Raw genomic sequence first — 20,044 nt, 5'->3', positions numbered from 1 at the left:
TTTTCATGTTTCTATTAATCCATCAGTAACAATATTTTTAATGCGAATATAATTATTGCAATCATGCATGAATTTTTCAAACTCACAGTTTTACAAGAAAGCTGCTAAAAGAGTTTAATATTGCATTTAATTCATTTCTGATCTCAGAGAGGAAGAGTATGCCTGCACAAAACTGAGTTCAGAAACATCCATTCAGTTTATTTCACTAACAAACAACAATATGATTTTAAGATTTGTAAACAATTTGTCCACGGGTTTGTAAAATATTTCCGTTCTTGTGTTTACAACAGATGGTTTAATACGTTTATGAAATTTTGTACGTGACAGGAAACCTCTGAGCAGGAAGCGGCTTTATTAAAACTGTAATAGAACCTTTATTAGAAAACATACTACATCAGCTATAATCCATAACAGTGTGTATGATTCATAAAATTACTTTTATTAACATTTTATTGAACAAATAAATTAAATATTATTGAATTATTGTTTGTTAGCAGTGATATAATTATGAACTAATGACTACCTATCAATGTGCCATTTATTATTGAATTATTGAAGCCTTAGGTTGTCACACATGTGCTACACTTTACACCTCCACTCTGACGTTGTGAGGTTGCCCAGCTCTGCGGAACACGTACCTTGGGATCTTTAGGGCTGAAATGACACATGTAGTGGTTGACCAGGCCGAAACCGAAACCTCTGTTCATGACAGTCAGGCACCTCTGAGGAGGGAAAGCAGACACGAGAAAACAAGCTGCTGAAATTCATGCAAAACGATGGAGATCTCAGACAAAACAATGCACTATTTTGTCTGAGATCAGCATTTAAAGGCGGCGCTGTTGTGTCCTGAGGCACAGCAGTAACACATAATCTTACGGATCACAACAACACCGCTAATACAAGTTCAGGCTCGTAATACACCCTGAACTAAAATTACAGTAAACCTGTCTTGTTTTTTTAATTTTCTGTCATATATAAATAACAGCGATCCCTATTAAGGAAAGGGCCTCAAAGAGAGTACCTAAAATGGTTATCTTAGGCTTACAGAGCTGCTTAAAGAACAAAGCCTCACCAGCTTGCCGTTGTAAACAGTCTGCTTATGAAGGGCTGCCAATCAGAAGGAGGCAGTTGCCTTAAAAGAAGAGGAGCTAAATCAGCCTGTTTAAATCAAGGGATGCCTTGAATGACTGCACCAAGGCCCAGTAAAAGGCCCTACTCTAGCAAAGTCCATGAATAAAAATAAGCAGCTGGAAATGAGCAACAGGTCTTCTTTGAGCTGGTTTCATATTTAGCCTTTGGGTTCACACCTTGATGAAATTCGCCAGGCTCAGGTTGATGCAGCGAGCCTCCTCTGGGATTTCTGAGTGGCGGATGGTGATGTGCGGCATAATGGACAACACCAAGGACTGCAGAGCCTGGTGGAAACTCTCCGGAAAGCGCTGGGCCCGTGGCATCTAAAGAGTGGGGAGGAATAGCATGTAATGATACATCACTTTAAAGTCAAACAGCCACCCATATTATGAAGACAGATCATTCCCAGCATATAGATAAGACTAAAAGGTTTATACTGTCTCTAAATAACTTGGGTAACTGCTTCTGTATAGCAGCAAACAGCAGCGCAGCTCGGCCTGCTGCTGAATGTTTAGGATTTTTGGCAAAGACTCAGATGTAACACAGGCTCGTGGTATCAGAATGCCAAGTACACAATGAGTTTTCTTTGGGTGTCTGTGTTTTGTATCATCGCATGTGGTAATGTGGACATAACAATATGTGGACTAGGTCTTATAACAACATCCAGTCCACATAAGACTTTCAGTTAAAGACTACAAACTCTTGAACTGTTCAGCGTTATTGAGCGAAACGCTTTTTACCAACCTTCATGCGGTTCTCCTCCTGCAGGTACTGAGCCATGGATTTTGCCATGGTTTCAAAGAAGAACCAAGAGTACTGCAGAAAAGAGCGAAAGGTTACCCATTATGCAATCTTCCTAGGAATATAATGGGAGTACATTACAAGCAGAGTGAGTCAGGGGAAACTGGAACAGAGATAAAAGAGACATGAGAAGTGTAGTTTCCTACAAGCAGCTACATGTTGAACAGGTTTCTCTTTCGAAACTGGTGACAACTGCTGTCAGAACCCTTCGTTTCCATTCTTAGAGAGTTGCACCATCTGCTGCTTAAAGTTGGTTCTACGTGTGGACTGATGCATGAATTATCCGCACGACTGAGTGCGCACCTTGAGCAGTTTATTGCTGGTGTTGAAATCAGCAGTTTGCTTGAGGGTGGCTGTTACAGCTGTGGCCAGCAACTCGTGAGTGGTCACTGAGTTTCCTGATGCAGGATTGTTGGTTACAAACACGTACTACGAAGAAAAGAGAGAACAGTAAAACAAAAGCACTTTAGTTTATAGACACAAGCAGAAACTGACACGGGCTGGCAGTGTTTGCGGCAGCTTACCTTAACAAAAGAGCGCAGGTAGTGTTCCAGTCCCTCCTCGTGGCATTTGGAAACTATATGTATGATCACACTGAGGGCACAGAGCATGGAAATTCAATCAATGTCCTTTTATCAGGAGTAAAAGCAGTAAAAGTACAAAGAATTTGTTTTTTAGCTGACCGCAAAGAGTTAACAGCAATCTCGTGGGCTTCTTTGGCGGCGGCTGTGAGCACCTCAAACAGCTGCATCAGCACTGTTGGCAGGAAGGTGATGATGACATGAGTCTCCATGGCATGTAGGCACTGAGGGAAAGAGGCCAGACAAGATCATTTTTACTTCTCACTCCCAGATATTTACAAGAATGACAGCCTCGTGATTACACGCCTCCACACAATATATATATCTCCCTGATCTTGAAAAACTGTAGCCTATTAGATATAAAATCAGCGCTCTGCATTATTTTATCTGATTAGAAATATATGTGAAAATCTGTCTTGATCTGTAGCTGAACCTCTATGCTTGATGTAATGAAATTCCCTGTCAGACATTGCTGACACACTTCCTTCATATTCACAGCATAGACTGTATAAAAAAGATGGGCTTAGCCGCAGTGACATTCTGTTGGTACCCCTTATGCTGCCAAAGCAGCAAAACTTTGACCTGCAGGAGTTTGCCTGCTGGGTCGGACCACCCAGGCCAGCCTTCATTCCCCACGTGCACATGTTAATTGCTCCCTAAAATGTTAGTCCTCCCATAAAGATGTTTTCCCAAAGGAAAAACTCTTAAAAATAAGATCTAGCATAAATCTAGCATTTAAATAGTTATGATTTTTCATACAAAATTCAGTACAAAAGAGGTTAATGTCTAAAAAGATTTAGTTTTTTGGCAATATCTTTTGTCATTGTTGCATTTGGGGTTGCCATCATCCATCCATATCCCTTATTAACTTAATAAACTGTGTTATAAGCATTTTATTGCTTTAATGGAGGCTGTTGTATAATAGCACTGAAAGGTATTGTGATTGTTGAATGTCTGAGGCTCTGTGAAAGCTCATAAGTAGTCATAATGATGCATGCCCTACAAAAATGATTGATCTGTTAGTGCATTGCCGAATGACACATATAGTGGAAGTACTGTAAATGATCAATAACTTCACATGGACCAAAGCTAAAAAACTGACTGCGCACTGCCTCACAGCATCTTACCTTCAGGTATTTGATCAGTTCTGCTGGGTTGCCTTCTGATGCTGTTCTCATCAGCTGGCAGTGCTGGAAGAATTTGTGTAGGTGGAGGTCCTGTGGCGAAACAAAACAGGACATCAGTGTTCCTGAAAACCTTCATTTGTGCATAAAAAAGCAAAAGAACCAAATTGTACCTGAGGATATATCGTTGATGCTACGTGGGTCCTCACTTTAAACAGTGTCTTGGCGTTTTCCACCCACTTGATATCAGCCTGAGACCATTCGAAGAACATAATAGACAAAACAGAGTCAATAAAGTATCTGCAAACTTTTCACATTCCCTCAAAACTCCAATAACCTTCAGGGCTAAAACCTGAGGGGTCAACGTTCGCTTTAAAATTGTGAGCATGACAGTGACAGAGCTGACCAGAACGTTTTCATGGCTACAATCTAACCTTCCTGGTGTCCTGACAAAGATATCCAGCAGGCAAAGTGGCAGCCACGGGCAACTGGAACTCTAACGACTGCATCCTCCCATCTTTAAGCAAAGGCATCCAGGAGTAGCCCACTGAAACATGTGAAAGCAGCCGAGCTTTAGAAGAAGGCATTTTAACAAGCTAAATAATGTGCTCACCAAAATTTTAATAAAGCTTCATTAAGCCAAAAGTCTCACCAAGTGACTCCACTCCGTCCCTCTTCTTGCTGCTGGCTTTGCTGCTGGATTCACAGCTGATGTGGTAAAAGGTGAAGAGGATATGATGTTTCTCATGCACGTGAACCGGCAGCTCGATCTTCACCTGCACACACAGAGGAACAGGTCGCTGTTTTAATCTTCATATGTCACCATCAGTTCAATCTTCACACATAAACAAGATTAGAAGCACTGATTCCAATAATGGATACCATATAGGTATTACATAGTACTGCCAAGGCAACATTTTAAAGGATGTGCCACATGCTGTGATTTCGTTGTTGTCTTTTTTATGTTTTTTTGCTCAAATTAAGGGGGGTTACATTAACCATAATGGTGTTAGTGTTTCTCTAAACCTGCAAAAATATACTGACAGTGAGGGTTTCCTTCAGCTTCTAAATTATTAAGAGGTAAAATTAACATAAAATCAACAGAAGGCATCTAAAAATAACCATCTTGTGTATTTTCAGGTATCTGTACTTTACTTGAGTAGCTTTTTTGGACTACTTTTCATTTTTACTCCCTACATTTTTAAACAAATATCTGTAGTTTCTATTCCTTACATTTTCATAACAGACTTGTTACTTCAGTGCTTCAGCAGTATCATCTATAGAGTTGGGAGTTAAAGTGGGTGCAGGTGAGTGCAGGTGTAAGTTGTGATAGCAGTACTTCAGAATCTAGCTTGCGCTGCAGAATAGGTCATTTTAAATGCAACGCTTCTATCAGTTCAGCGAACATCAGCAAACACACAGTGTGTTACAAGCTACAGGTCCACCTGCTGGATTTCACAGGGAGAGAAGAAAGAGAGCCAGCTTCACTCAGAGATGGAGAAGGATAAGAAAGACAGAAAGTCAGAGTTAGGTTACATCAAGTGTAGCAGAGATGCATTTGCATTTAAGCTGATGAAGATTAGATTCATGCACTGAATTCCAACTTTATACCAACTGTGTTCTGTCTGGTATAAAGTCAGTATAAACAGTTTAGTGTCAGTGTTGAATTCAGTTGTTGTTTCACTGCATCTAATTACATTCTAATTACATTTACTAAAATTAGAATTTAAATTTGAATAATATGTACTAATATTATGATATTATTATATTAATATCGGTTCAGTTACCTTTGTATGAAAGTTGTTAGTAGAACTGTCCTTCAAAGAGCTACTTTCTTACTGTGAGTACATTTCAGAGCCTGTACTTTTACACTTTTACTTGAGTAAAAAAGTTGAACATCAATGAAAATGATTTTTTTTTAGATGCCGAGAGGCTAACAGCATTGTTTTGGAGTAAATGTCACACACTAAAGATGTCAAATCATCTTTTACAAAAAACAACACATGTACTGAAACAGAAACTGGAGCTGTTTGGAGACATTTGGGATGCTTTTGTAGTGTAACAGTTCTCTTTTTGAGTGTTTCTGACATGAATTTGAACACTTTGTGCATTTTCTCTCCATGAAGAAAATGAAAGACATTTGCTTGTGCTTTTTTATTTATGTGTTTATCCTTTAATTAATGTTTAAAATGAAATTTTAAAAAAAAAACAACAACAGCAAAAGCATTGTTTCATCTGGGAGTTGCTGCTGTGACACTGAGACACCAGAGGGCAGCAACAACAGGGAGATGGATTTTCCCTGCAATCACACATGCTGTTTTTTATTGACAGGAAATGACACAAAAATGTTTTGATGACATGCACAGACCCACATTGTCATAAACAGCCTCTCAATGCCATGACTGAATATCACGGCTCTTACATTTATAACACCAGAACACGTGATTCATGCATCATTCTGTTTTAAATTTACTCTTGTCGGTAAATTAGACAAAAGTCTAAAGACCAGACAAGATATATCCTTAAGATATAAAAGTTAACAAATTTTAGGTGTGACTATGAAAAACAAAATCAGAACCCTTTATATAATATCAGTAACTATAAATGTGTCCTACATGTTGCTTTTAAATGCACTTCACTATGGAACTAACAAGACTGACAGATTTAGAAGCACAAAGATCATTGTTGCCTTGTTGAAGCAGAAATTTTGGTTGATGTGACTGGAAGCTGAACAATGTGAAGGTAAATCCCACAGAGTGCACTTCTGTGTGTTCCTGCATGCATGTGGGTGCACACAGGGGGAGCTTAAGATCCTAATCCGTTTGATATCAAGACCATATGGACCCCCTCTGCTCTACCGCTCTAACTGTACCTCTTTCGCTGAGCTGTATTTGCGTGTGTGTGTGTGTGCATGTGCATGCGTGCACTGACTGTCGGGTCAGTTTAGTGCGAGATCACAGCCCATTCCTGAGACAGATTTATGGGATTATCTCAGTGCTGCTGAGGAATGTCAGTACCAAAGACGGCCAATTAGGAAAAAAAAAGATTTAAGGGCATAAACTAAATTTCTTTTTAAAATCAAACTCATTTCTCAGTTTTTGGAAGCACTCAACTTCCTCTAAATCTGCTAACTTGATCTAATTTAATATGAATTGAAAGGCGATGCCATGTGTGGAAGAAATAAGGTCGAGCCTGCAACATGAGCTCACCTCATCGTAGAAGTCAGGGCTCTGATTGTGGTGCAGGACGGCTGCGTAGGTGCTGCTGGTGAAGAGTGAATCTCCCGGCTTGCCGTAGATGCACTGAAAGGCAAAGAGGCACATTGGTTATTGGACTCCTTTGATTTTACGGGCACAGTGATGAGTAAGCGCTCAGGAAGCTGTGGTTACTGCCATAATTTGTACAAAAGGCGAGGGAGTGAGCAAGCCTGTATGGATCATGCATTACACTTTGAATCAGCAATGATTTAAACATAGCCTGAGAGAAACTACAAAGGACGACCTAAGATCGCAAAATGTTTGTGCTTTGACTAGACAGATGCTACATTTTGACAATTTCTATGGTTTTCGAACCTTGCACAAAACTCATGGACTTATTTTATGTGAGCAGCAGAGCCCTTCCTCCAGGACATGATGACACAAACAAGTCAATTCAATTCAATAAATGACAACAACAGTTGCCTCGAGGGGTGCTTCATATTGTCAGGTAAAGACCCTACAACAATAGAGGGTCTTTTATTGGGTTCTCTAATAATAGAGATCCCACCCCGTTTCCATGAGCAAGCATTTGGTAACAGTGGGAAGGAAAAACTCCCCTTTAACAGGAAGAACCCTTTGGCAGGACCAGGCTCAGGGTGTGGCAGCGAACTGTCACGACCGCTTTAAGGTGACTTTTGACCTCTGATGATCACTTTTGAGGAGGAGTCAGTGCAAGAACTCTGTGGGAAAAATTAAAATTCGCAACAAGCTCAAGCTTGACCAGGTCAGGATGTTTCTAATGAGGGGTGACAAAGGGGAGGGAAAAAATTCCAACCTCTTGTGATGGCTTCATACTGTAATTAGGATGCTAACTATTGTTGTCATCTCTAATGAACATGAATGCGCAGTGCTAGCCAACAGGACGGACAGAGCTCCAGGAGCCAAATGCCTGAAAGCCTCCGCAGGAGACGAGCCCAGAGGATGGGAGAGGCTTCGTGAGAGAGGACAGGGTTCACAAATCCCAGAACAATCTGGAAACAAGCTGTAGGTGGAGCAGGAAAGAGGTGGGGGGAAAGATCTGAGATCCAGGAGTGCAGGTGGTGCATGGTTTGATGTGTACCTTTAGAGCCCTCACTGCAGAGGCAAAGAGGCTGATGGGAGTTACGATTGTCTGAGTCAGGATGGGGGCCGAAGGAGGTCTGGAGGAGTTGCTTCTGATATTATCTATCACAAAGGCTGGCATGTTAGCACATGAACTGCACCACACATGACTTAAAGTCTCGGCCACTGGTGCAAAAATGAGAGCACTCCAACCATGAACTCAAGGATTGAGGAGCAACTCGTCTCTCAACGATGAAATGGAAATGAATGCACTTTAAATTCCCGTCCTCTGAGAATTCCATCCTCTTCAGCCCTCACATTCCGACTCCATAAGGCTTTGAATGAATTTCCTCTCAGTCCGGCTGTATCTTATGTAAACCCCAGGACCTTACTGAGCTTCCCCTAACTCTGATTAAATCTCCCGAGAGGTGTGCCGCCTGCTCCTGCTCCTGTTTGTAAACAGCTTTCTGCCTCACAGTACTTTGAGCGTTGTCTGGAACGCAGTCTGACCCACGTCTGGGTCAATCTGTGTGTTTTCTAGCTGCGGTGTAATATGCCTGACTGCCCGCTGATTGAAAATTCTCAATGTTTTCGTGGTTAAACTCAGAATTTCTGTTTCTCTCCCTCAAGAAACGTGAAAAGAAAAACAATCTGCAGCACTTTGATGACTATTTCCGGCCACAAATATTTGAAATGTGTGGCCAGAGAGAAAAAGAGTGACCATTCATTATCTTCTGTTGCCAGCTATAATAACTGGTTGCTGCGAGCGCTTCCCTTCTCCTCCTGGGGCCCTCAGCTGCAATCTCAAGTCCACTTTGTAAAAAGCAATAAAAGGAAAAGTTTATCATATCTGAGGCCCCTGTCACTGATCGAATCTCTCCCAGGACATTCCACTGCAGTGTTATTGTTTCTCAAACAATAATCCGGGCTTCTGGTGCGCCTCTTCAACAATCTTCACTTTTTTGTATTCGTCTTCCTCTATTTGTTTCCTTGTTTCCTTTTTATCGTTATGTTGACTGTAGCATTTCAAAACCTTTTCTATGTTCTTCTCTCCATTAGTTTTGCTGAGCTATGTAGAGAGCCAGGATATCACCCTAAGCCTGTCTTTTGACAAAACTATGAGACAGATGTGAGTCACTCTCTCTTCCATACATTGTTCCTTGTCTATAAACTCTCCTTTTCAAGCTCTAGAAGTAACGAGGCAAAAACAGATATTCCATATAAGACAAGAAAAATGATGTACAGAATAATGTCAAAAAAAATCTGTGACGAAGTGGCAGCGAGCTAAGCTTCAGGATCTGTAAAACTGAAGCTGATGCATTCTTTCTGGCAGCCAGCAGAGGGGTGATTCCTGGCTGCAAAGAAGTGTATATTGGGGTGGGTTTAGATTATCGATTTTCTGATTAAAATCGATTTTAGCTTGAATAACACGATATCGATTCATTAAAATCCTGAATCGATTTTTAAATATAAATTTATTTTGCCCAAAACGACAGAATCTCACGTTAAACCTCACAAAATTTCGACAACCACCAAACACCAAATGAGAGCAGGTACACGGATTCTGCACAACACATTAGAATCAGTGAGATGTCAGGTTTCTCACCCGACGGCACGTACGCAGAGATGCCATCGGGGCTAAAAGCCAAAAGCTCACAGATTCTGATGCGTTGGCGCATCAGACTCTGAAGCTGCAGTTTTGTCTCTCTCCAACCAAAATTGACTGAACCAGCAGCAAAAGAAGATCCAAACTACGCTTCACATTTCGCTTGTCATAAACATCATTATGAATTCCCTCTTACTTTTGCTGTTTTGCTTCCACCACAATAAAATGAAACTTCCTGCACAACTCTCTCTCTCTCTGTGTGTACTTTAAGAACACTTTCGCATCTAAAAATCTCTGTTTTCTGCATTATTCACTTGCTTATTACGCACCAGTCTACCATTATGTTCAGCGCTGTCGGACACTTTTTTTTTGTAATTTAACCGACTTCTGACAACAAAGCCTCATTTCTGCTGTTCACTGAAGAAAATTAAACTTCTTAAAATGATGCCAAATTGCTAAACACTTAGCTGTGTCTCTAATCAAACCTCTGTAACTCTTTAACCTCTGTAACGGGCAGGAAAATCTCCTTCATGTTTTTCTGTGTTTTGTCCTCAGTTACTTTGACACAAAGGCATCTGCTGTGATGCTCACACCTTTGATAAAGTCTCACAAGTGTCAGCTTTCTTTTTATAGATATAAAAATATGGATATGAACTGATAAATGATCAGAATTATAATATTTCTGACAGTCTGAGGCAAAATTTCCCCGATTCAAATCAAATCGAATCTGATCAAATTGAATCGAATCGCGTATCAAATCGAATCGGGACCTTGTGAATCTGACGATACCGAGCCCTAGTGCATATAAACGTCTCTGAAAAAATGGACCTCCGTTGATCTTTGAGGTCACAAACAACTTTCCTGATGAGTTTATGGTCTCAGCCGCTAGCTTGAAATCTTATTTCATACAGCACAATGTTCATTTTGTAAACAATAGTCTCCACAAAGGTAAAAAAGATGGCAAAACAGGGTTTGAATTAGAGTGGGCCTACCTTGTAAGTAATTCACTTCAGTTTTGTTTCTATACAGCAACAAATCACAAAAAAGTTGCCTCAAAGCATTCTGTATTATAAAGACGCTTCAATGAAAGAGTGAAACCCCCAACAATCAAACGACCCCCCCATGAGTGAGCGTTTGGCAAAAGTGGGAACAAAAACTCCAGTTTAACAGGAAGAAACTTCCAGCAGAACCAGTCTCAGGGAGGGGCAGCTATCTGCCGTGACCCCAGCTGACCCTATTAGGCTTATAAATTATTAGTGTGCAGCGTCCTTTCATTCATTACTCATCACATCCAGTTTTACAACAGCCAGGTGGCAACAGTAAAAATACTCTGATGCTTCACAGCAGCTCTTTGCTAGCAATGGCTGACGTCACAGTGGCTGCTTCTCTGTCCTATATATGGCTGCCAGCGGTGATTTAATGTTGCACTTGGTTAATGCATTTCTGACCATCTGCTATATATAACAGAAACAGTGGGAACAGCAAGGTCATATAGGTGCAGTACTTCTCAAACACACTGGACAGATTGCTTGAACATCTAGCGATGAGTCCGCTCCAACCCCCAGCCACTGCTACACATCTGGTTATAAATTCATACATCGATATATCATGTCAATGATAGTCTGAAGACAATCACAGTTTATTGGTAAACCTGAAAAATGTTTGACCTTTATCATAACAGCATCTAGAAAAAGTCACATGTTGCAGTACACACTGACCTTTAAAGGAGCAGCACCTTCCTCATCAGAATCTCGGAACTGGATGCAGATGGCAATGTTTCTAGCCTGCAATGGAGGAAAGGTGACATTAGTCAGCCAAGCAGACAATCAGTAAGAACGACTGTGTCTCTGAGCTCGGTCAGTCACGCACGCTTCGTTCTCAGTATGCACCAGTAACACACGCAATATTTAAAATGTACCACCACTATCACCCATCACATCTTTTTCATCCTAACTCACGCACCTTAGTGAAGGTCTTCTGGTTGTCATATTTGAGCTGCAGGGGGTAGACATACAGCTGGTTCTTGTAAGTGGTGAAGGGGTAGTTGTACTTGGCTTCCTCGGGGAGGAATTCCTCGATCTCCACCGACACCCGCTCACAGCCGTCCTCGAAGGGCTTGACGGGAATGTAAGAGGACGTCACCGTGTCTGGGGCACAGAGCACACGTCGAGTCAGAGGACCAAACCTCCACTGCTGTGTCCCTGCCTCTCGTGTCATGTCAGTTAACGTCATTTCACTTCTGAGCTACAAAACAAACCCTTCACTGTGCAAACCCAGACATGAAACCTGACGCTGCCTACACGCCGTGTCACATGCTCTCTGTGGGAATCATTGCATCTGATAATACGGATGATCTAAAAATTTAACTTCTCAAAAGTTCTCAGATTTAACAAAATTTTAATTCAGGAATATTTGATTCTGTTGTTCTTCAAAGAACATGCTAACAAGGCTTTTACAAGGCAGCATCCAGCATGCTAATAGCCCAGTCTGATCACTCTTAGTGGAAATCTGAAGGAACAGAGTGTCTGCTCCAACCTGTGCTTGTGCGATTTTTGCTTTAGCATCCCACCCTGCGGCTGTTTCAGCAGAACTACGGACACACTGGCTTAATAGTTCAGGTTTTATGGATCAGAAAGTGGCTAAATTATCATTTATGTCTCCTATTGAACATCACTGGGATATACTAGGCTGATCAGAGGCAGTGACCACTGCATATCTGCAGGCTACACTCATTCAGGAATGGAGATCATTTCCTCAACATCAGACCCAGACACTCGACAGACAGGTAGCTGCTTGCATCCCACGCAGAGATGGCGAATGTAAAATCATTTAATGGAATTGTTGGGTTTTATGCAGTGAACACCACAAAGCTGCTTACTTGAGAAATCAGGCGGGACACACTCGATGGTGACGTTCAGCTGTCCAGGGATGATCTGAAGTTTGCTTTTCTCTGGTCTGACAGGGAAAAGGAGATTCAGTACAAGATCAGTGTCCTTTTAAGGGTTAAGTGTGCTTTAGATGTGATGACCTCCCTAATGACAATCCTGGGTGAGTAGTACTTCCTCTTAGGCAATGGCATGTGAAATATAGACCTAAAGGCATAAGTGTACCCCTGGATGACGGTTTTGTGCCACAGTAACTAAGCGCTAGCTTAAATAGCAGAGGAGTGGTGTTGACTGACTTCCTGATATCGGCCAGCAGCTTGATGAGGTCATCAGTTGAGATTTTGCTGCTGTCTTGGCGATAGAGAGGAGAAAACTTCCCATCCATATCCAGGCTGCCCTGAGCGTCTTTGAACACCTGCCTGCAACCACAACACACATGGTTCATTACAGTTCTCGCCTCATACGTGCAACCAAATACCAACATTTTAATTCAGGGTTAAATCCAGCAGGTCTGTGTTAGTGTTACGGTACAAATCTAATGTAAACAGGATGGTTTAACTTTCAGCAATTCAGCAGAAGAATGAAGTAAAAAGGAATGTTTTGCTTCCACTGTTTAAAAACACTTATTTTCTTCATGTATGTTCTATTAAAGAGTTACTTGCTCCTGTACACACAGACTCCCCTGCTTCCCTGTGTTTCTATATTTTTGTTACTTTTGTTCTTCTTCCAGATTATAGTTTAGAACAGTTGTATGAAAGGGGCTTTTTGTCTTTGTGTGATCTCTACTGGATATTTGGATATATGTCAGTGGGTTCTAACATTTTTGAATGACGCCTGAAGTCTCTTAATCATTTTTCACACCATTTAGAAAAAGGTGTGACTTCTGTGCTGGCCTGGAGTATTTTTATAGCTCACAGCATTACCAGTTACATGTGAAAGCCACCACTAGGCCTGGAGGCTTGGGGTGTGGATGAGGGTGGAGATGGGGGTGTGGATGAGGGTGGAGATGGGGGTGGGGTGTGAGGTTCGTAAAATCTGTCACAGATTCTAATTTCACGTCAAGACCGGACAATTCCTGGAAGTTTTCTGTGCTGCTTTTCATTAGCTGCACTTCCAACAGCAGCTAATAAAAAGCAGAACTGACTGCTCTTCATTATGAATGTTGAATTCCCTAACTGGGATGTCGTAATATAAAGTTTATCAATATAATCCAGCTCAAACTAGATCAGCAAACAAGTAAATGTTCTTTTACACAAACTTTATTTAACCTCAAAGTTGAGAAATTCCTAAACTTTTGGGGTCCAAAAAGTAAATATTATCTTATTTTCTCCCTCTATGACGAATAGATGAGGCTTTACACCTAATTGTATGATGTTATTATGCTCATGCCTTTGCACATGTTCATATGAGATCAGTCCGAGTTGAATCAAAACAGATTATTTACAAGATTATGAGGTTTGACTCATGAATTATTTCTGTCTTACTTGGCAGCCCAAGCAAACGGCATCCTGTACTGGCCCAAGCGTTGGCATGTCTGCTTGGCAGCTTTGAGCACCTTCTGAGCAGTCTGAGGAGACACAGGAAAGACATCATCAAGTCAACACCGGAGCGGTTTCCACCGTCTCCTCCACGAGGTCAAAATCGATGGCAGCGTACCTTAGTGATGTCAGAGGTTTTCATGTATGGCTCAGCGCAGTGGGTGATGCCATTCTGTAACACCTTCTCCACACGGGCCACCAGGAAGATATCTGCATGGGGGTTAGTCACTGAAAAGATACCCTGCAAAAGAGAGGGAGAAATGACTGAGGAGGCCTAGCAATCAAGACATGTGGTTGGGATTTGATTTGGCAGCTTTTGAGGGTCTTTTCTTAGAACGCTCTTCTTAGAAATCTGCTACTGTGAATGGAGAGGAGAGATGCCGAGTTCTATGGAGAGAAACTCTGACTACAGACGTGGCCAAAGTTTCAAATGATGACGCCAACCTATCAGACTGCTCAACACGTTCTCACTCCCAAAGTCTGTTCACGGCTCTGTATGATCTCAGTGAAAACAGATATCCCTAACGTGGTCATGCCAGGAACACAGTTGTGGGCGCAGAAGCTTGAACGGTTGCTGACTTCCTGTTTGGAAGGGTCATCCAATCAAGTGGTGTGTGTGAGAGAGGTAAAAGGAATTTAAAGGTGTGGAATAAAGCGCTGTATGAATGTGTGATAGTGTAAAAGTGCTTCGAATGCTCACTAGGAGTAGAAAAATTCAATGTGCCAACAACTCCACAAATATAAGCAGAAAAAGGTTCAACTGTTTTCACTCTTAAATTCATTCACCTGCTTCTGTGTGAGATCGATTCAGGGGAAATGGTTGATGCTAAAGCTGTACAGGAAAACCACATGGTGCTCACACGTCTATTTAAGGGCCGATGAGATGCGTCTGCATTTAAGCTTCCAAGTTCAAGTAAAGCAAACAAAGGCGACAGTAACTACAATCAGACTAAGCTATGCTGCTCGCACTGGTATGACTAACAAAAACTTCAATAGAAATTTCTGGAAATAGAAAAAAAGCCTAAGCATAAGTGACAAAAAGTGAATGACAGTACCAAGGAAGCAGCTGATTCAGATGCAGACATAACAATCTGGACATTACTAACACTTATCTTTAAGGAGGCTAGCATGCTGCCAGTCACAGACACACACACAGAGCAGGGTTACACTCCAGGCCATAAGCCTGTCCATCCTCTGTCCTCATTCACAGCCCTTAAAACCACACACAGCTGCTTTTGCTTTCAGTTTTTGACGTTATTTGCTCCTCACCGCTCATCGTCGACCAGTTCTTACAGTGTGGTTAAAAAAAAGCTTGTAAAAGCTCCATTTGGACATTAAACTTTCCTCATAGTTCATAAACAGTGTCACATCCTTTTTGTGCAAAGATAAACCATCTCACTGCTGAAAATGTTGAAACTCAAATGGGTAAGATTTGTGACTTGCGTAATAAAGAGGGTCCAGAGGTTGTGGCGTCCTCCTGAGAGCTACTGCAGAGATGAGAGGTGAAGCCTGTGTCCTTGGAACACACCCAATGCACCTAAATTAAACTGCGGTCTGCAGACCTATAATAGCACACTAATCACAGAGGCAGGAGCCGCTCTGTTTGTATGCATATATTTGTGTGTACACGTGTGTTCTGCTGGTGCTCCACAGATGTTTCTGGCAGAGAAGTCCAAAACTGAAACACATAGAAAACTTTTTCATGCCTTTAGCTTTAAGGCGGCCCTGCTGTTGCTGGTTTGCTGGCTGCAGAAATCCTGCGTTTGTCACTCTCTGCCCTGATTCATCCCCTCGTCTCTAAGCTTTTTCCTGCTTTTTGCTGCGCTGTTCATCAACTCGTTTCTCCCGTCATGGAAATGGAAAGTGAGCTTGTTTTATAACCGCTGCTGGTTTATACCAGGCACCGGTCCTGTTGAGTGACTTCACCGCTGTAACGGGCCAAGCGGCCAGAGGTAAAGAACAGGCCGTGTGTGCGCCGAGCTCACAGCACCTGCAAATGTTTGCAGAAGGGCCTGAGCCAAGAGTAACGCTCACACATGCAAATTATTTCTCCCCAAATAAACTCTAGACTTAAAATACCTCAAAACGAAGTGACAGGACATAAAGCTTACATCCCGAGGCCTGAGCTCACATCAGGAAGCAAAGTGATTCTGAAATCAAATGTTAGCCGAATGAGCCGAACAAGATCCTTTCACAGTTCTTTAGGTCTGGTTGGGGACCAAAGGCTGGCTTGTGACACACTCAGCGTTGTCTTGCATGACAGTGGAGAAATGAATGGAAAAAAAAAAAAGATCATGCACTGGCCAAAACAGCTAACTCACTGCACACACAGTGTCAGCAGTCCTGACTGAGGCCAGGACTGTGCTGGGCCAGCTGCAACCAATATGGCAAAGCTGAACCTATGTGACAGAACCAGATGAGAGCTCAACAGTGTGTAGACATTTTAAAGACTAAGCATGACAGAGGGCCGCCTCCAACCATCAACTTGGCTTGGAAAAGTGCAGAAAGTGTTAAAAACAATGCAAGACAAATGATTTCTGTAAATTCTAGCTCATAAATCCATCATTTGCCTGCGTTTGATTCAGTCTCTCATTACTTTTTAGTTTCTGCATGCTTCTACCTGCTCTGTCGAAGGAGAGAGTTACTCAAAGACACATTTTCCCTCTTCTCGTAAGAACGATCGACTCTTCATGTTTCAACATGTCAGTTTATTAGGGTTTTTTCAGCTTTCAGGGTTTTTTCATATATTTCCTGTTATGGATTTCACATAATGACATCGTCATCTTTATAATTAAGGACAGCAGCTTAAGTTCAGATTATTTTACTCTTCGCTCTGTGTGATGTCCGCCGCAATACGGCCATTAGGGAAGCCCCACCCAAATAAATTAACACTCATTTTCAGTGTATTCTATATATAAGCTAACTGACCATAGGTCACGTACAACCAGAAGCAGAGTTCAGTCTCAGTTTCACATCAACTAAACCTCTAACGCAGCAGGATGACAAACATACTCTCTCATGATCTCTTTAATAATCCAGCTCCAGAACCAAACTGTTTGAATGACCCAGTGTGACTCCGCTTTCACACCCAGGTCTGACTGTGTGACTCAGCTGCAGTCACTTTCTCTATCAGACACCTGTCTATATGCTATTATAGTTCCTACCTGAGTGGGGAAGCGCAGCAGAGCCTCTGACACCCTCTGAAGCAGCGGCAGGCCGTTTCCTTTCCCTGCGTCTCCGTTCACGAGGACTCCTCCCTGTCCCCCGTCCTTCACTCCACCACCACCGTCCGAGTCAGATGAAGGAGACGCTTGGGCGGAGGTGTCAGTGAGCATCTCCCTGACAGATGGTGGATTGAGCTCAACGTGGAAGTCGGCTGAGATTTTGCAGCTCTTGGAGACATCGAAGAGAGCGAGGCTGATGAAGAACGGTTCCACCTGCGAGTCAGCAGAGGGACGGTTACAGGCTGCAGTCCAGCACGTACCTTTATTACTTCACAACATTTCACTTTAAGACAAAATCTCAGAAATCAGGCCATATGAGTCTTTAGTTTTAGCATGAATTAAGCAATAATGCACACTCTTCCCACCAGTAATGCAGCCTGCTAACATCAGCTAGCAACCTTTTGCCCAAATATGGTCACTTCTGGGTCCAACCAACATGCAAAGTTTTACTAAATACAACATGAAAGTCGTATGTGTGAGCTAATGAATAAATTTATAATTATTATAACAGGATTCAATGGACAGGTTTAATCCGTTTATCTGTAATAATCAAAATTCTACATTCAGACAAAATATTTATGGATAAATGTCTAAAAGTATTTGTATTCTCTCAGTGTGTCATCCTCAAGCACAAGCAAAAAGTTTTCTATTTTGGAAACCTGCAATTCCTGCACGATGGACAAAATCGCTCCATCAAGTGAACTTTACAGTTGTCTGAGACCGCCGAGGGAAAGAAGGGATGGAAGAAGAGGAGGGAACGAGAGCGTGTGCTGCTTCCAAACCACAAATGAGTCAGATGATTTCTCCTGCCAGGCTTTCTAATGCATCAGCAAGCAGGAAAAGGAGGAGGGGGAGAAGTTGGTCTAGCTCTGTGTTTTATATCTAAAGCGCTGCCCTGACAAAGGCAGAGCTCACATATGCTCAAAAATGCTAGCTCATGCTACTGAAAGCTCCTCATCCGGCACACATTAAACCTTTCTGCATGACCCTCCATGCCTCAGGCTTAAATAAAGAAAGATTTGTTTTAGTGTTAATGCAACAATATCGAGTTGCGTTATCCTAGTTTGGCTACTTCCGTTGCTTCCAGCCAGACTGACATGAATTATGAAGGTGTATTATGTGGGGCAGCACTACAGAGGGAGAGGCTGGCGGAAAATCTGCAGTGTGAAGAGGAAAGCTACGTATTGCAGTTAAGAAACGTATCCTCCTCAGGTTCAGGATGTACTTCACTGTCAAAGCCATAGATTTCAACCTGGCGACATACCTTTAGAAGGAGTAGTGATGTACTCTGTTGAACATAAGTCTTAATCTATAATGAGCCATTATGCTACCTCACAGTCTCAGCACGAAGAGATAATATCTGGTTTCAACTCTTTTCAGCTCTTGATACTTTAAAGAGCAGGTAGATGGAGCGACTGTGCTCAAAGCCATCCTATTTAAAACTGCGGCCATGATTCATCTTTTTTTACCTGTTTAATCTAATAGTAGCACAAGTAGCAAACCACAGAACAGCTGTGTTGTGGAACAAAGGTGATGACATACATTGGTAAGGACACCATCGCCCTTCTCATTCACGCAGCCCTGCAGACTGAAGGTGAGGTCGTGGCAGCTGACCACTATACGTCGACCAAAACGCTCCTCGAAGGGCTTCACGTCTGGCTCGATCCCAGAGAAGTCCAGCCTCTGGATATCAGGGAGGAGGAGAGTGAGAAAGCAGGAGAGGGGAGAGAGTGATCCCACGGAGAGGAGGGAGGATGAGCGTGAGGAGTTGGAAGGGGGAGGAGAGATCAGACAGGGTGAATCAATAGTGAAATAAATAAATCATAAGAAAGCCAAGTATTTTAAAGGAATAACCTTTTGTACCTGTGTCTCAGGATCCAGAGAGGAGAGCTTCAGCCTGCCTTCGTTCCTGTTCATCTTACTGAGCTGGTCTGTCTCCCTGGTGTACTGCAGACAGACAGCAGCAATGTAAGCGAGCTAAAAATCTATCAGGTGTTTCTTTCTTCTCTTTTTTTAACTGCAGAATTTTTTTCCCCATGAATTTATTTATCTATACAAACAAATGGTGTAAATTTGAAAACCTACATCGCCTCGTTCTCGAGGTATCGAGTTCACAAAGTTGCGCTGGAGTGATGACAACAATACCCCAATCACCCTTTCAGGCTGAGGGATAAACCACACAACAAACATGAAGAAACTGTTTCCACAACAAACAGCACTTCCATCTGTTTCTGTTCGATCCACATCCCCGCCAAAACTCTAAATTAAAATATTCAATGCCTTCATGGGCCCTGGCCTCCTCAGGACTCCCCGAGTCAAAGAGTTATCATACTAAACTGTTTAACACTTGAAGCAGACAAAAACAGGAAGTTATCAACTGATGATATGTTTTAGAGATAAAAGACAAAGTCTGGCTTTTTTTTTTTTACTTTTTTTTTCTACATAAATATCCAAAATATGTATATTACTCTCACATTTTAAGAAAAAAAAAATCTGTAACTATCTCTGATACCTTTTGTGAACTCTTCTAACATATTAAACAGTAGCACTTCAGCTGCTGCGTTCCTTCTCTTTTATTTGCACACTTTATTGCAACAGATTTTTATAGCTTATTTGCATGGTCTTCATTTATGAATGAGGCAGCAACCGCAGGTAGAAGAGCAGCCCTTACTGTAATGGTCCGGTACAGTGTACTCAGTGAGCTGCTTGTAAACTTACACAAACAGAAAAAGACAGAGGAAGGTTGATATGTAGTCAAGGGACAAAAGGGGGGAAACAAAGGGCGTCCAATGGAGACGAATCAAAGCCTCAGGTGTAGGTAAGAGCCCTCAGAGTCCATTTCTCTCCCCTCTCTTC

The 20,044-nt window shown here is 42.0% G+C and overlaps 1 protein-coding gene across 3 annotated transcripts in view; it reads right to left on the bottom strand.

The window, feature by feature from the left end:
- The window catches only part of dock11 (dedicator of cytokinesis 11), an 85,436-nt gene that overhangs the window by 49,174 nt on the left and 16,218 nt on the right, over nucleotides 1–20,044 (bottom strand). For all 3 annotated transcript variants that reach the window (XM_084924576.1, XM_084924579.1, XM_084924578.1), the window contains exons 10-29: nucleotides 19,052–19,135; nucleotides 18,731–18,871; nucleotides 17,129–17,401; nucleotides 14,083–14,205; nucleotides 13,911–13,993; nucleotides 12,723–12,845; nucleotides 12,420–12,496; nucleotides 11,504–11,688; nucleotides 11,260–11,325; nucleotides 6,847–6,939; nucleotides 4,290–4,413; nucleotides 4,072–4,184; nucleotides 3,811–3,888; nucleotides 3,641–3,730; nucleotides 2,616–2,737; nucleotides 2,457–2,526; nucleotides 2,236–2,361; nucleotides 1,876–1,947; nucleotides 1,308–1,454; nucleotides 639–722 (exon numbers count right to left, since the gene is read on the bottom strand). In XM_084924576.1, the coding sequence (XP_084780702.1) occupies nucleotides 639–722; nucleotides 1,308–1,454; nucleotides 1,876–1,947; nucleotides 2,236–2,361; nucleotides 2,457–2,526; nucleotides 2,616–2,737; nucleotides 3,641–3,730; nucleotides 3,811–3,888; nucleotides 4,072–4,184; nucleotides 4,290–4,413; nucleotides 6,847–6,939; nucleotides 11,260–11,325; nucleotides 11,504–11,688; nucleotides 12,420–12,496; nucleotides 12,723–12,845; nucleotides 13,911–13,993; nucleotides 14,083–14,205; nucleotides 17,129–17,401; nucleotides 18,731–18,871; nucleotides 19,052–19,135 (2,274 nt within the window). The remainder of the gene's footprint in view (nucleotides 1–638; nucleotides 723–1,307; nucleotides 1,455–1,875; nucleotides 1,948–2,235; nucleotides 2,362–2,456; nucleotides 2,527–2,615; nucleotides 2,738–3,640; nucleotides 3,731–3,810; nucleotides 3,889–4,071; nucleotides 4,185–4,289; nucleotides 4,414–6,846; nucleotides 6,940–11,259; nucleotides 11,326–11,503; nucleotides 11,689–12,419; nucleotides 12,497–12,722; nucleotides 12,846–13,910; nucleotides 13,994–14,082; nucleotides 14,206–17,128; nucleotides 17,402–18,730; nucleotides 18,872–19,051; nucleotides 19,136–20,044) is intronic.

Source organism: Perissodus microlepis, chromosome 3 (genome assembly GCF_051167445.1).
Source record: "Perissodus microlepis isolate ML-2025 ecotype Zambia chromosome 3, ASM5116744v1, whole genome shotgun sequence".
Classification (NCBI taxonomy): Eukaryota; Metazoa; Chordata; class Actinopteri; order Cichliformes; family Cichlidae; genus Perissodus; species Perissodus microlepis.
This window is presented reverse-complemented; position numbering and strand designations above follow the sequence as displayed.